The sequence below is a fragment of the Typopeltis vanoorti genome, chromosome 2 (genome assembly GCF_054136105.1).
Source record: "Typopeltis vanoorti isolate ZY-2024b chromosome 2, IOZ_Tvanoo_1.0, whole genome shotgun sequence".
Lineage (NCBI taxonomy): Eukaryota > Metazoa > Arthropoda > Arachnida > Uropygi > Thelyphonidae > Typopeltis > Typopeltis vanoorti.
The window spans coordinates 2,620,284-2,637,629 of NC_143550.1; the positions used below are offsets into that span (position 1 = coordinate 2,620,284).

Genomic DNA, 17,346 nt, shown 5'->3' on the forward strand with positions numbered 1-17,346 from the left:
GAATGGATGGAGAGAAATATGATAATCTATAAGGAAGATGGCACAGTTTGTGAAGAAGGGCTCCTTTTTTTGATTAGTAATTTATTTACATTCTATACAACAAAATGATAGTAGAGTTGGATGAGAGAAATTACTATACTGTGATATTGCTAGACTTTACAAAAGATTTCACAAAATATTGCACAGAACCAGATTACGTAAACTGGAGCAAATGGGGACAGAGAAGTTGCTGATGGACAGACATCAGAGTAGTATATTATTATCTGCTATCTCCTAGACTTGAGTCAAGGAGAGAGAGAGCATGCAACTGGCCACCCATGGTACAGATGTACTAAATGAGGATGGTCTGAAAAGTTCTTGGCCTAACAATGAAAAAACGAATTTATAATTTCAAAATTATTTTTATTTTTCAACATAATCTCCCTTATGACTAATACATTTATTCCAACGATGCTCCAGTGCCATTATCTCATTTCTGTAGTGGTTCTCAGTAAGATCTGCAAAATACTCCTCTACAGCTGCAATAACCTCTTGATTTGAAGAAAAATGATGACCAGCGAGGAAGAGTTTTAGTTTCGGGAAGAGATAGAAGTCAGAGGGAGCCAAATCTGGGGAATAGGGTGGATGTTCCAACAATTCACAGTGATTAATTTTCCCAATGCCAAAACACCTTTGTGGGCAGGTGCATTGTCCTGATGAAAGATGCTTTTTTTCCTTCTCCAAACCAGGTCTTTTCTAATGAATTTTTTCGTCTAGTCTGGTCAAAATATTGGAATAATATTCCCTGGTTATTGTTTTACCCTTTTCAAGATAATTAATAAACAAAATGCCTTTAGCATCCCAAAACACTGATGCCATGACCTTTCCTGCTGATGGAACTGACTTTGTTTTCTTTGGCACTGAACAACCAGCTACTGTCCACTGTTTTGACTGCTGTTTGGATTTTGGTGTGTAATGGTGAATCCAAGTCTCATCCATAATAAATCGATGCACAAAATCAGTTTTATCCTTGTTAAAACGCTCCAAGCACTGTTCAGAGATTTTCATGAGTGCTTTTTTGATCTGCTGTGAGCAAGCATGGCACCCATCTTGCAATTCTTCATGCAAAATATATCCTACATGTTCTTTTAAAATGCCTATAGTCTCAGCAATTTCATGCACTTTGACTCGCCAGTCATCCAATACCATATCGTTATGTTGGAGGTTTAATGGATTTTTTACAACCCTCAAAAAGAATTAAAATAGAATTTAATACTTCCTATATTTCGTCCTAGTCACTAGGACATCTACGGGGATTACAAAAACAATTAATGTAACATGCACGCAAAAACTTACAATATTAAGCCCAACCATGTGGGTGACACTGAAGTCCTATCTAGGTGGAGCGCCCTCTAAGGGAGGTAGTAGGTGGCCTGGAATGTAAGGTGGGACCTCTGGTGATGAGTGTTTCCCAAATCTTCGGAAGCTTAATGCAACCGTATTTGTTAAGATTTGGTTGGTTTTTGAGAGCTGCTGCTGCTTCTAAGAAAAGTCTCTCTTTCTTGAATTTGCTGTGGTGGAGCATGGTGGTTTTCTTCCATGATACTCTGTGGTTGGTGTCCAAAACATGGTCAGCCAAGCCTGAATGGCCATAGTTGTGTTTAACGATGTACGACTTGTGTTCCTCCAGGCGGATGGATGCTGATCTGCCTGTCTGTCCAAAGTACGCAAACTAACAGGAACAGGGTACTTTGTAAACTCCAGGCAGAGAGAGAGGAGGGAGCTGATCTTTCGTAGAACGGATAAGGGTAGCAAGTTTGCGGTAGGGCTTATATGCTGTGTGTAGGTTATACTTTTTTAGTATCTTGGCTATTTTATCCGAAGTGCCACGGATGTAGGGTATGGTAATGGCATTTTTAAAATCTTGTTGACGAGAGGGACGGGGAATGGGGGAGGAATTGATTATTTTTTTGATACTGTGTTCGCTGTAGCCATTGGAGAGGAAAGTTCTGTGTATGTGGTTAAGCTCAGTAGTGAGGGCGGTTCCACTGGAACAAAGATTGTGGGCTCTCTTGGTAAGGGTTTTAATGATGCCATATTGTTGTGAGGGGTGGTGGTGGGAGAGTTTGTGAATGTATCTGCCTGTGTGTGTGGGTTTTCTGTATACAGTGAAGGCAAGTGTATCATTAGGCAGGCGCGTGACTAAGGTGTCAAGGAAGGGTAAACAATTGTTCTTTTCCTTTTCCATAGTAAACTGGATTCTTGGATGTAGGCTATTGAGATGACCGAGGAAGGAGTCTAACGTGTCTGGGCCATGACACCAAATAGAGAACACATCATCTACATATCTTAGCCAGATAGAAGGTTTGAGTGGGGCTGAGTCTATGGCTCGTTTTTCGAAATCTTCTATATAGAAATTGGCAAGGGGGGGGTGAGAGGGGGGGGGGGGAACCCATGGCGGTTTCCTCTATCTGCTTGTAGATTTTGTTATTCCAAGAGAAATACCCAGAGTTGATGGCAAAGGAAAAGAGATCTAAGATGTCAGAGAGGAAAACGTTTTCTAAGAGAGATAAAGTGTCAGTTAAGGGAATATTGGTAAACAAAGAGGAGATATCGAAGCATACTAATATGTCTGTATTATTTAAGGTTAAATTTTCTGTGAGGGCTTTAAAGTGGGTCGAGTTTTTTATGTAGGAAGCTAAATTTCCGGTGAGGGGGGGACAGAGAGTTGGCCAGCTGTTTAGACAGTCTGTAACAAGGTGCATTGGTGGCATCTACTATAGGTCTGAGTGGGGAATTGGGTTTCTGGATTTTTGGTAAACCGTATATTCGGGGGGGATGGGAGCAGAAAGGTTTAAGTTTTTTCGTGACGTCAGGGGGCCAGGAGGGTACTTTTTTAAGTAAGATTTTTAATTTCTTAACTTGTGTTTTTGTGGGGTCGTGTTCTAGCGGGATGTAGGTAGCGCGATCGCGGAGGATAATGTTCATTTTACGATTGTATTCGCTGGTATTAAGAACAACTGTGGCATTACCCTTATCCGCTCTGGTGATGACGATACTTTTTTCTTTGTGTAGTTTCTGGAGAGCCATGCGTTGGGCATAAGATAAGTTACTTTTTGGAGGCGAAGAGCGAGCAAGGATGTTGGCTACGTCGAGTCTGATGTTGTTGGCTACCTCCGACGGTAAGCGACCAATCCCCTTCGACGTTAGCCATTACATCGAGCACCGGCACTCCTTTCGGGGTGACGGCAAAATTACCGCCGAGGCAAAGGGCGCTGATGGCATCCTCGTTGAGCCTTTTGGAAGAGAGGTTTATTACTGTCTGGAGCGGTTGAATTTGTGGTTGTGGTTTGTCTTTAACCAGGTTGCTGTATTTCTTGACGTGTTTGTTTTTTATTTTTTGAAATTCTCTCTGTGCGGAAGTTTCCGAAATGGAGACTTCCGCACAAGCTTGCGTACATTGGACAGACAGGCAGATCAGCATCCATCCGCCTGGAGGAACACAAGTCGTACATCGTTAAACACAACTATGGCCATTCAGGCTTGGCTGACCATGTTTTGGACACCACCCACAGAGTATCATGGAAGAAAACCACCATACTCCACCACAGCAAATTCAAGAAAGAGAGACTTTTCTTAGAAGCAGCAGCAGCTCTCAAAAACCAACCAAATCTTAACAAATAAGGTTGCATTAAGCTTCCGAAGATTTGGGAAACAATAATCACCAGAGGTCCCACCTTACATTCCAGGCCACCTACTACCTCCCTTAGAGGGCGCTCCACCTAGATAGGACTTTAGTGTCACCCACATGGTTGGGCTTAGTATTGTAAGTTTTTGCGTGCATGTTACATTAATTGTTTATGTAATCCCCGTAGATGTCCTAGTGACTAGGACGAAATATAGGAAGTATTAAATTCTATTTTAATTCTTTTTGAGTGTTGTAAAAAATCCATTAAACTTCCAACATAATGTCCTCACAGCACTTAAGCCTCTACACAAGAATACCATATCGTGCACTTCATCTGATTTCTGGTGTTCTTACACTTTTTGGACGTCTTTCATGTGGATCAAGGCTGGTACAGCCACATTTAAACTCGGCAGCCCATTTCTTAATTGTCATAAACAAAGGAGAAGAGTGCCCATAAACTTTAATGAACTTAGAATGAATTTCTTTTGGCATTAAACCTTATTTTACGAAGAATTTTATAACCACACGATACTCAATTTTATCCATTTCAAGGGTTACAGACAACACTTTTGCTTCAGACAGCTGTATATAAAACAAACTACTTGATAGAAAGACTTGCAATTTCACATGGATGCTTATGACAGATGTACCAACTTATAAAAAAAAAAAAATCTTGCTGATAGTGTTGCCATCTATGGCCAAGGCCGAGAACTTTTCAGACTGCCGTCATAGGTTTAGTAATAACCTTTTGTGGGTGGTAATCATATAAGTATTAGTGTGCCAAAGAGCTCTGTACTTAGACTTGTGCTTAATTTTTACATTAATGATATTAGGAATGATTTCAGGGATTAAGCTAAATAAGAAATATCCAGCAATTAAGCTATAGCAAGGGTAACAGTTAATAAAGGTGATGTTGGAATCCTTCAGGATGATCTAAAAAGCACAGTAATCATGTGTCAAGGCTTAAGTGCTGGATGGAAGAAGTAATGTTGGAAGCCTAATGAGTAAAACAGCAGTTAGAAGGGATTAAAATTAATATTTAGTTCTTCCAATATGAAATATGGAGTACAATAAAAACTTAAAGCACATACATACATACAAAGGCAGCATAAATGAAACTTGATAGACAAAAGGATAGAGTATTAACTAGGTGAGAGAGCCAACAAAAGGCGTTGGTTCTGGGATCTCCAAGAATTAAGATTCTCCATATTTTAGAAAGTTTAACGCATCCACATTTATTCAGATTGGCTTGATTCTGAGGATCGCTGCAGATTCTAGAAAGTTTTCACTTTTAAAACTGCTCTATATGGGGCATGGTAGCTTTTCCCCATTTGATTGCATATAATATCTAAAGCATGGTCTACTAGATATTGATTGTAATCTCAGATCTCCAAGAATTAAAGTTTCCCATATTTTGGTAAGTTTAATAAATCCATATTTATTAGATACTGATACTTTCAACCAATAAACATAATTAGAAAAAAATAAATAAAAAAAATCCCCTACATCCATATTTACTCAGATTACATTGGTTTTTGAAGGTGGCTACAGATTTTTTTTTATTTTTTTATTTAAATGTTTTGCTTTTAAAATTGCTGCAACAGAGTGTAGTGTAGTGTTTTTATCCTATTTCATATGATATCTAAAGATTGGTCTACAAGACCTGACTGCAAATATATTTTTTTATGTTCTTCCATCTCTGCATAGCAGGCCAACTTATAAGAACAAAGAACTCTATATGGGTTCTGTAATTACTCTCTATATAATGGAACTCGATAATGTTTTTGAGATCATTTGGTTGAGGTTAGTACAAATTTTAAATATTTAGTGAGATAATATTAAATCCAGGAAATGCAGAGGGAGGTCATATTCTGAAATGCACAGGGAGATGAGACTGGCAAGCAACAGGAGGATGACATTAACTGGGGAAGTATTCACTGGAAGTGGGAAATATCATGTGTCAGGAAGAAAATGGAATTACTTGAACTACTTAGGGACAATTATCTTATGTCAGCATGTAGCTGAAGCAACATGTGGGATTTGAATGTTAGATTTAATATCTTCTCATACAGTGATAATAGAAGATGTCACCACAATGCTACCAGTTGGTGAGAGTAAACATGTGGATTAAATGGGAGGCTAGCCATATACAAGCTTCACAGAACAAGAGAGAGATGTTCATGACATATTTTTTAACAGTACTAACAACACCCAAATGAACTATTTTATAAAAAAATATGTTTTATTCAGTTGCTTATATTTCACTGAATTTTAAATCAGCATCATCAGAGCACAACAAAGCATGTATGTGTGATAGTGATTAAGTGAAACAATAGAATTGTAGTGGACAAAAGATCTCAAGTCCTAATTTGGTGCCTTCTGTGTGTGTGTGTGTGTGTGTGTGTATACAAAAGAGATATTTCCTACAACAGAACATGAGCTAGCGCTCTCTCCAGCCACGTCCTATTCTCAATAAACTCTGACAAAGGCCGCCAACATCTTATAGACTGGTCTCAAACTTCAAACATGCATAAATGTTATGTGAACTTGAGAGACATATTTTTGAATCTAAAGAAATTTCACTCGATTCAACCCACATGAATAGTAGCCTCATCTGCACAGTTAGCCTAGTGGCTTTGCCTGATGAAGGTTCGCAACTATATGCCTGGGGAAAGAGTGTCCTAGATTTGATTTCCATAGACGACGTGAGGAACTTAAGGATCTTTCTCAGCCATAGCTAAGTTAGCCGGTCTTGGGCATGGACAGCAGGGTTTTTTCTGCCAGTTTATCTGGGGTTTTTCATCCCGCAAGCAGGCAAACCGGTCTTCTGAACACACAGATTACAGTCAGGAATACTGACCCAACAATAGGCCTGATTCGTCAGTCTATGCCAGTTCCTTCCGGAGCCAGGATAAAATTTGGGGGAACTCAGATGGTGCTGTACATGCCCGTAAAAAGGGGATACTGTACCATCACACGGAAAGGAAGGAAGGAAAGAATACTAGCCTCAGCTACAATTTATCTGATGCACACATTTCTGCTGGAATTATAGCACATACTCCAGTTTAAACTGTACTACAGTTTTTAGTAGATCTGTTATCGTTATTATGTAATGTTTCTGTAGTTTTTTGTATATAATTCTTTGTACTTGGAACCTGAAGAAGTTGTTTTATCAACGAAACTAGTATTGTTCCTATTAAACCCTATTCTTAATTATTCTCAGTGTTTAGCCATTTAAACTTTATTAATTTTCAGATCATTTTAACCGAGTAAATATGAATTCTAATATATATATATATATATACATATGAAAGAGTGATCATTAACTCAGTTAACATACATATTTTTATGAAGAATTGAATGACTAGAACCAAGATTTAATTAAAAAAGGTTTTAATATAAAAACACTACTAGTTTCGGCCTGTAACAGCCTTCATCAGGTGACATTATAAAAGAAAGAAAAAAGAAAAAACACTAAACACTGATGGTTAAAAGACTATGAACAAATTAGCATGACATGCTAATTTGTTCATAGTCTTTACATAATTAGCATGAAAACGTTGTAGCTGTATTTAAAGGTGTTCTTTCATTTGTTGCACTGTTGGGAGAGTGCGTGCTTGCAGCATCACGTGAATGCCAGTACATGATTACAGCTGAATGACTATTGGGGAGGTTGTAGCTCAAGTTATTATTTAGATGAACAGGAATGAAGAATGATTTCTCTAGATTCCACGATTTTTCTCTTCATCATTTCTTTCATTTCATTTATTTTCTCTTGCAATGGAAGATGTTAGTAGATTTTTCCCAGCAGACTTTGTGACTTTGGTTTTCATCATTAGGATTAGCCGAGAAAAGGATGTGACTTGATAATGCACTGGCTCGCTGTCTCTTGTAAGTAATGTCCCTCATGTGTTCTTCCATATGTAATTCGACAGATTTGTCTATCTGCCCAAAATAAGGAATATCACAATCACACAATATTTTATATACACCAGTTGATGATGACAAGGTTTTGGGTGGCTTATTAAGAAACGGATCTTTGGGAGTGGAGTGAACAAGGTTCTGATATTGTATTTTCTTAGGACTTTTGCTAATTTATGTGAAACTGTACTTATGTAAGGACTAGATATATTGCCTTTGAATCTATTTGTTTCTTCTGAGTGATGTCTAGGAGGATTAAGAAGGAATTTTTCAATGATTCTCTTATGTATAGAGACTGTCTACGTTGTTCATAGTCTTTTAACCACCAGTGTTTAGTGTTTTTTCTTTTTTCTTTCTTTTATAATGTCACCTGATGAAGGCTGTTGCAGGCCGAAACTAGTAGTGTTTTTATATTAAAACCTTTTTACTTAAATCTCGGTTCTAGTCATTCAATTCTTCACAAAAAAAGAATATATATATATATATATATATATATATATATATATATATATATAATACAGCTATATGTGGGAGTTACTCTTAAGATAACAGTCGCCCAAATTTTCAGCAAATTAATGCAACCATATTTGTTCAGGTTAGGAGGATTCTTCATAGCCATGGCTGACTCATACTTAATAATAGAAGTATGATAACAGTTTAATTTTTATTTCGTATCCAAACACAAGTAGTACAGTAGTAAGTAAGTGGTACAACATGATTTACACCAAATGAGGATACATTACAATGAGATCAGCTTAGATTTGGTAGGTGAATTATACAGGGAAATAATAATTAAATATGAAAAAAGTAAACTATACATAACTTATATACAACAGATATGGTCAGATGTTCCTCCAGTATCTAGCACAATCAACTGCTCTTTCTGTGCAGGATATAAGGTCCTCTTTTGTGCAAGGTGATGGAAGAAAGGGGCAAGCAAGAAGGTGTTCCATGGACTGGGTTGACCCACGCTCACAATTGTCTGGGCCAATGAGGTAGCCCTATTTGATGAGGTTTTGTTTGCAGCGTCCATCATTCAAAGTCTGTTGAGGCTTTTCCAAGTATTCCAGTCCAAGTGGGCACCACGTGGAAGATGTTCGGCTATTGGAATACCAGTATTATTTTCAGGATACAGTGCTAGCCATTGTCGAAGTCTTGTTTCTGGGAGGTTTTTAGGTGGTTCAACAGTTGCAGGAAGCTATGTCGGGATCTTAGTCTTTGGGGCACTGCGGTCTGGCCGAACAGTGGGTGGCGTTCATCATTCATTTGTCTGCTTCTTTCATCAGCTGAGACTGCAGATCTTCGAATTGAAGGGGATGCAATACCAGCCAAAGTATACAGGTCTTTTAGTGGTGTTGGTTTCAGGCATCCTGTAATTAAGCGGCAGTTTTCATTCAATGCTGGATCAAGTTTTTCAGCATGGTAGGATCTGGACCATACTGGGCAGGCGTATTCAGCAGAAATAGCAAAGGTCCAAGAATAGAAGAATAGCAAATGGCCAAGGCAGAAGATCCCAGTGTGTTAGGGTCTGCACCCCATTTGAAGGAGGTAAGCTTTCGTAATATATTGTTTCTTGTATTCGCTTTTGCCTTTGTTTTTTCTGTGGGTTTTATATGAGAGGGTGCGATCAAGAGTCACACCGAGGTAGATTGGGTTCCAGGAATGTTCTATTTTAGAGCCTTCCCAAGAAATCTGTAGCTTCCTGTTGGCTTCGTTATTGTTAAGGTGGAAAAGGCCAGTCCGGGTTTTCAAAGGATTTGGTTTTAGTTGATTGCTGGTATAGTATGTGGTTAGATTATTTAAGGCAAGTGCTAGAATAGTTTCAATGGACTTAAAATTTTTTGATTGAGTAGCTATGGCAAGGTCATCAGCATAGATAAAATTTCTAGTTCCTGGAAAGATCATTGACGTAGATGTTGAAAAGTAATGGTGATAACACACTTCTGTGGGGGAGGCCATTTTTTTGGAGGTGCCAGCAGCTCTTCCTACCCCCCAGGTCCACATAAAAGCATCTGTTTTCCAAGAGTGACCTAACAGTTTAATAATAACAGTTTATAGATCTGAAAATATTCAAATCTGTAAACTTCTAAATAGCATATTTTCTTTCTTCCATCTAATCCTGTCTCAAGGGGTGTCCAAAGCGTGGCCTGCCAGTCCTGACTTGCCATAATAATGGTAACAAATATATTTTTTATGTTCTTCCAGGTGGATGTTAACAGATCTTCTTGTCTGCTTATAATAGGCCAAGTCACAGTCACAGGAAACATCATACACTCCAGGGTGTGCTAGAGGGTGAAGCTTATCCTTAGGACAGCAGATAAGGGTTGTTAATTTGACATGAGGTTTGAATGTGGTGCGAAGGTCATGTTTCATTAGTACTTTGGTTATCTTTTCTGATATACCTTTGACATAGGGAATACAAATGGTAATGTTGTGTTCCTGTACAGGAACATTACAATTATGCATTAATATTTGTACGGATGGTGCTCGTTCTATGTTGGGAAGTGTAAAAAGATTTATCATGGTGGCTCAACAAAAGAACCCCGAATGGTTTTTACTCATTGTTTTCTACACAAAGCAGTACTAGTTTCAAAATCATTAGTACCTGAGCTGACAAGAGTACTAAATGAGACGGTCAAAATTGTTAATTTTATCAAAAGTAGACTGTTACAATCAAGATTGTATACAGAACTATGCTCCTCATTGGAAGCTTCTCACACGCAGCTGCTAATGCATACAGAAGTGAGGTAGTCATCTCGAGGGAGAGTTCTTTCAAGGTTCTATGAACTAAAAGAGGAGCTTCTAACTTTTTTTGGCAACTCAACAATCTGAGTTAGCTGATTTTCTTAGCAATGAGCTGTGATGCAATAAGATTCCATTCCTTGCTGATTTCTTTCAAGCTTTGAACACTCTTAATAAAAGTATGCAAGAAAAGCATGAAAATATTCTTACTTGCACTGGCAAAATTAATGCTTTCAAAGAAAAACTAACACTTTGGGAAGCAAGAATCAGAAGAGAAAACACAACAGAAATGCTTGAGGTGACAAAAGATTGTGGACTGGATAAAAATCTTATAGATCTGATTTTCCAAAGTTTAACATGACTTAGCAAAAATATTGAAAAATATTTTCCCTCACTTGATGTATCATCCTTAGATTGGGTAAGAGATCAGTTTGTCTTAAGTATGTCAGTTGGCAAATTTAAACACTGCAGAAGATGATGAGCTAAGGAATAAGGAATGGAATAAGGAACAGAAATAAGGAATGACAGAGGATTTAAACTTAAATATTCAACAACAGATACTATTTCATTCTGGTTGTCTCTTCAAAGTAAATATCCCATTATCACAAAAAAAAAAAGGAAATTGAAGTACTTCTTCCTTTCTCCACTTCATTTATGTGTGTGAAGCTAGCTTTTCTATAATGAATACTATAGAAAACAAGAATAGCTTGCAGCTTGAAACCTTGGAAGAAAATCTGAGGGTATGCCTATCTACAATCTGACCTCACACAAGGGACGTGACAAAACAATGCCAAGCTCAGGTGTCTTATTGATTAAAAAAATACATTTATGTTACATGTATATTAGAAAAAATTAATAAATAATTATTGTCTAAAAAAATTTGATTATTCTTTTGTATTTCATTATAAGGTGTCATAAATAAATGGGGTTTCAAAGAGATGTTTCAAAAAGAGGGTTGCGACAGGTTTCGTCTTTATTTGAAACAGTCGACATATTTCTTAATACTTGAATGGTATTCTGCAGAATTTTAGTAATTAGTTTTAGTGCACTGTAGAATAAAAAAAGGTTGAAACCACTTATTTATTTATGCTTATGGCTACATGAAACTGGTAAGTGAAAAGTACAATCAAAATTTCCAGAAACAAATGATGAAAATCTTAACATATAAAAGTTCATTGCATAAAAGGCACAACCTGCTTACTATGTCTTTCCTTTTTTTTTAAAAATAAAGCAAAGTAACTTGTCATAATCAAGTCAGAGACAATTATCATCCTGCTGCAACAAGTATGACAAGGCTGCATGTTCTCACAACACTTCACAACATAAATGTAGCTGTATCTGAGGTTTAAGTAGAGAGCAGTTGTGTCTTGTGTGAGAAAACTTGATCCATCAGAGGATGCCCATTTCACATTGTATCATCATCTTCTAACACGAGGAGGAGTTCTGCCGACACTATGACGAGGACTACGAGAATAACGTCTTCGTGGTGAGATGGGACCATGATCTTCTGTTTCCTCCATAACCACCGCCACCACCATACCAACTACAGGTCAAGGTCCAGGCTGGAAAGCCAATTCAAGGCCTCATCCATCACCTTTCATCCATCCATCACAATTGTGGATGTCCTGTAGGCCACCACCATGAAATTGCCGCCTTGGCCAGTCGTACACAATATGAGTAATCGTCTGAGCCATGAGAGAACAATCAAAATAAGGGTGATCTGACAGCCCCCATTTATGTAGAACGTAGCCACATCTGTCCTGACTAGTTCTGATCCTGTTTATTGATGACCAAATCTTCCTAGGAAGATCAAAACCAGGCTGCGGAGCACGGAATCTTCTACCAGGAAGCCGTTTGGTGGGAGATTGTTGGACCAGTATTCTCTCCATATGTCAGATATTGATGGCAGTGCAGCTGAAGAGTTCGTCCATGGACCAGAGAGGCTTTCTAGATTTGAGGTGAAGATTAGGTGGGTTTATGAGAGTTTGGTGTAGGGGCAGGAGTGGGTTGCTCATTGCTTTATTAAATTCCTTAATCGAGGCTTGTCTTCTCTGTATGTGTGGTGGAGCAATATTAGATAGAACAGGCAGCCAGGAGAGAGAGATGCTTCTCACTGTCCCACTAGGTTAGATGTTAATAAGCCTTTAGGAATGGATGCCATATCATTGTGTATTTTTAGGAAATGTGCAAAACAGTTAGCTATGCACTTGTCTTGGTTATTTAATAAGTCTTGCAGTAAAAAAAAGTTCCTAAGGAGAAAAAAAAAAAAGCAAAATAGTATCACTCCACAAGCATGGTTCTAGGACAGAAGTTTCCAATTATAGATCACTCTGTATAACTGCAATTGTATTCTAGGAGAGCATTGGTTAGCAGTAGAATACAGAATTGGTTGATGGCATAGGCTTCTTTATGATGTCAACATGGTTTTGTAAAGGGTGGGTCTTGTTTTTAGCAATTTACTTGCATTTTATGATAAAGTACTGAGTGTGTTGGATAAAGAGCAAGGGAATGGAAAGTATATTAGATGGATTGGAGATTGGTTCTCTGAATGATACCAACAAGTTGTCTTTAATGGAGTAGTGTCTCAAAATAAAATACTCATATTTAAGAATTTAGGGATACAAAACACACATGTTGAAATGATTATTTTACTAATTATTTACTAATTTTATTAATAATTAGTAAAATAATCATTTCAACACGTGTTTTGTGTCCCTAAATTCTTAAATATGAATGCTGATCACCATGTAACCTTAAAACAAAGAGTCAAAATAACAAAACCAGTGATGTGCCTTAGAGTTCTGTTCTTGAACACCCACTGCTTTACTTTTTTGTGAATGATATTTCATGCAGACTGGCTGTGGATCTCCAACTGTTTGCTGATGATAAAAGTTCAGGAGAATAAGGAGCACTGGTGATGTTAATTCCCCTTCAGAAAGACTTGAATAGAATATTATTAATGTTTTTAGCCAGTGCCCATGTCTCACTTCCATAGGTAAACAAAGGAATAATGCACATATTAAATAGCTTTCTTTTAAGAATACAGGCAAATCTCCTAACAGATAATCTTCAAACAGTCAAAATGCTTTGTTTCTTTGTATAATAAATTTAGTTTAATCCTTTATCCAAGTGTGAGCAAACAAAGTTTGCGCCTGAAAGTATCTTCAGGACTGGGGTAAGGTGGTACAACACCAGGCACTCATTGCAAAGGTGGAGCAAGCTACCAACACTCCTGCCTCAATATCTCCTATAATTCAAAACACATCTCCTTGCGGATATGTCTAATGTTATACATTAGGGAAAGGGCCACTACCCAGACTAGTTTCGACCTTTATTGAGGTCTGGTGGTACAACACCAGCGCAACTCGTTGCAAAGGTGGAGCAAGCTACCACCTTACCTCAGTCCTGAAGATATTTTCAGGCGCAAACTTTGTTTGCTCACACTTGGATAAAGGATTAAACTAAATTTATTATACTCTACCCAAGTGAAAAATAAACTTTCAACATCTTTCTTTAAATCCAGAGTAATTTATTAAAAAAGGGTGGCACACCATTTGGTAACTCCTATAGGTAGAGATGACCTGCTAATGCTTCTGCCTGGTATCTCCACTTGGGCCTGGCTCCCACTGAAGAGACCTCAATAAAGGTCGAAACTAGTCTGGGTAGTGGCCCTTCCCTTAATGCATAACATTAGACATATCCGCAAGGAGATGTGTTTTGCATTATAGGAGATATTGAGGCAGGAGTGTTGGTAGCTTGTTCCACCTTTGCAACGAGTTGCCCTGGTGTTGTACCACCTTACCCCAGTCCTGAAGATACTTTCAGGCGCAAACTTTGTTTGCTCACACTTGGATTAAACTAAATTTATTATACTCTAACCAAGTGAAAAATAAACTTTCAAAAAATTGTTTCTTTGTGTGGTTCTTCTGATTTTTTTATTTGCTTATTTCTTTATCTTGTTTTTCAGATATTTAAAAATATATTAATAATTGCATTCTTTTTAACTCTGTTTCTAGTTCTTTTAGACAGTTCTTCCAGTTCCTTCTATGTAAGACTCTAATTTCTCTTTTAGCTATATTTCAATTTTATTTTTGTTATATATGTTAAAAGATATAAAAAACATAATCTGCATCAAAGTAATTCTGAAGTATGGGTTAATTCTAGCTCATTTCTGTTTTCATCAGCTTATGGCCTTCATGTTAAATTATTACAATCAGATACTGCACTCCATAATTAAAATATCAGTGTTTCATTGAAAAAAAAATAATGTGTTATTGGCAGGGTTTTTTTTGTTTTTTTTTCCTCCTAAATTAAACTAAAGTTTGCTCCAGTAAAAACGTTTTTCCCTAGAAGAAATGAAATGTGGGAGGGTTTTTCTTCCAAAATCTGAATGATGTATAAAAATGCAGAAACATTTAGAAATACAAATGTGTAGAAAGATAATTTACATTTTCAGATGAATAACAGTTTCCTATTACTCTGCTACAGAACATATTACCTTGCATTTCTTTGATGGCTTTATTCACATTATTTTGAATAACATCTTGAAGGCGTTGCTGTTCCTGCTCTTGTCTACTTCTCTGGACTATATTTTGAAGATTTGCATTGTTAAAGTCTATCTGCAATGAAAATGAAAAACTTATCAGCAAATAAAATGTTACCATTTGCAAATTTCAGGCATGCTTAAGAACATCCGCATTACTTTGTTGATCCATACATCTATGTCAAAAAATAAATCCCCTTCAAGGGGAATTTTGAGGATGATGGATTTGAGGATGTTGAATAGGGAGTTGAAGTTCGGAAGGTATAATGCAAAAAGAAGTCAAGAATGCTAATAAGATTACTTGGTTATTAAAGAACATGCTAGCAGGGAAATACAGTTATCATTCCTCTTTATAAGGCTTTGATAGCCACTTCTAGATTACTGTGCACAGATCTGGTTACATGTTTTATAGAAGAACAGGAAGTGAGGGAGAGAATCCAGGATAATTTTGGAGAGTTAATAGAGTAAAATACTATGTAAAATTCAATTCTGTGGGAAGTTTTCCATATTGAGACAACATTGAAATATAAATAAGGAGTTTATTAAAAATAAGCAATTAAAACTCAAAGTTTCGTATGTCACAAGACTTACATCATCAGGGCTAGTAGTACAAAAAAGTTTTACACAACAAAAGCTTATTAACAATTAATTACACATATTAGATGTTTTTGATAACTTCACAACTGTTAAATTATTCTTCTTCTTGGAGTGCCATCTCCTATCGGAGGTCAGCAACCACCTTGGCAAATTTTGAGTGATCCTCGGCCACTCTGAACAGTCCCTTGAGCTCATGCCAGTCCACTGTCTGATGTCTACCAGCCAACATTTTCTTTGTCTTCCTTGTCCTTTTCTTCCATTTATCTTCCCTTTTATAATCAACTAAAGTAACTTATATTTTTCATTATGAAGTAGGTGACCAAGATATGCGGTTTTCCGTCTTTTAATGGTATCTAAAAGTTCACGATTTTCTCATTTGTTCCAGTACTTCCTGGTTGGACATTTTTGCTGTCCATGGGATTTTTAACATTCATCTGTATAACCACATCTCAAAGGCTTCAAGTTTTTTTTATTGATGTTGTCATCAAGGTTAAAGTTTCTGCATTGTACAGACTACGTATAGCATTTAACCACATATACTCTAAGCTCTAAATTTAAATTGTGGTTACACAGTTCATCAGGAGAAAATTTTTTCTTGCCATTTCAATTCTAACTTTTATTTCCATTTCTGGATCACATTCTTCATTTAACCAGCATCCGAGATATTTAAACTTTGTCACTCTTTCTATCTGTTTCCCATTTAAAGAAATTGATGAATTAAAATTTGGTTTCTTTCTATGACCATGAATTTAGTTTTGGTGATATTTATTTTTAATTCCATTTTTTCACTCTCTTCGTTCACTAGTTCCAGAAGATTTTGAAGATTCTGAATATTATCAGCCAGGAGAGCTGTGTCATCAGCATATCAGATATTGCTGATTATTTCACCATTTATCCCTTAATTAATTCCTTCTTCTCTTCCTTTTAAGATTTTTCGAAATATGGTTTCTGAGTATATGTCAAAAAGAAGAGGCGACAGCACACATCCTTGCCTTACTCCTCGTCTGATGTTAATGGAGTCTGTAATAATGTCATTGACTTGAACAGATGCCATTTGGTTCCAATATAAGTTTTCAATGATCCTGATGTCTTTACCATTACCGTTTACCATAATCCAATTCTTTTTAATAGTTCCATTTTAGTATGTTGGACTTTGTCAAATGCTTTCTCAAAGTCAATGAAGCAAATGAATACTTTCTTGTTTTGGTCCTACATTTTTGGAATAATATTTGAGAACAGAAAAGAGCCTCTCTTATTCCCAAACCACTTCTAAATCTGAATTGGGTATCAGTGATGGTGTCTTCACATTTTCTGTATATTCTTTTTTTGAATTATTTTCAGAAACATTTTGATAACATGACTCATCAGACTGATCATTCTATAGTCATTACAAGTTTTTGCATTTGCTTTTTTTAGGTAGCATGATGAAGGTCGACTGTAACCAGTCTTGAGGGATTATACCTGTATCATAGATCTTATTAAATAGCTTTACTAATATAGTAATATTGTCACCTTATAATAACTTTACTATTTCTGCTGGTATTCTATCAGGACCTTACCTATGGCTTTACCATTTTTAGCTGAGTTCAGCACATTCCATCTCTGATCTTAGAATGCATGGACCTTCCATCTGTTCATAAGTATTTCCTGGGTTCTGTCTGTTATCAGTAAAGAGTTCTACATATTTCACCCATTCTCGTATTTTGTCATCCTTTTTGGATATATTTCTCCCTTTTTGTTTCAAAAGATACATAGTTGTTTTTTCTTAAATATACCTGAGGTCTCTTTCAGTGTAGATTAAAACTGTCATGCTTTTCCTGTAGAATTTCTATTTCATTACATTTTTCATTCATCCAGATTTATTTTGCTTCTTTGA

General features: G+C 36.8%; 1 protein-coding gene across 1 annotated transcript in view; it reads right to left on the minus strand.

Moving 5' to 3' along the window:
* The window catches only part of LOC150108782 (UV-stimulated scaffold protein A-like), a 223,168-nt gene that overhangs the window by 81,681 nt on the left and 124,141 nt on the right, over positions 1-17,346 (minus strand). The window contains exon 5 of the mRNA XM_090414211.1: positions 14,829-14,949. Within this exon, the coding sequence (XP_090270337.1) occupies positions 14,829-14,949 (121 nt within the window). The remainder of the gene's footprint in view (positions 1-14,828; positions 14,950-17,346) is intronic.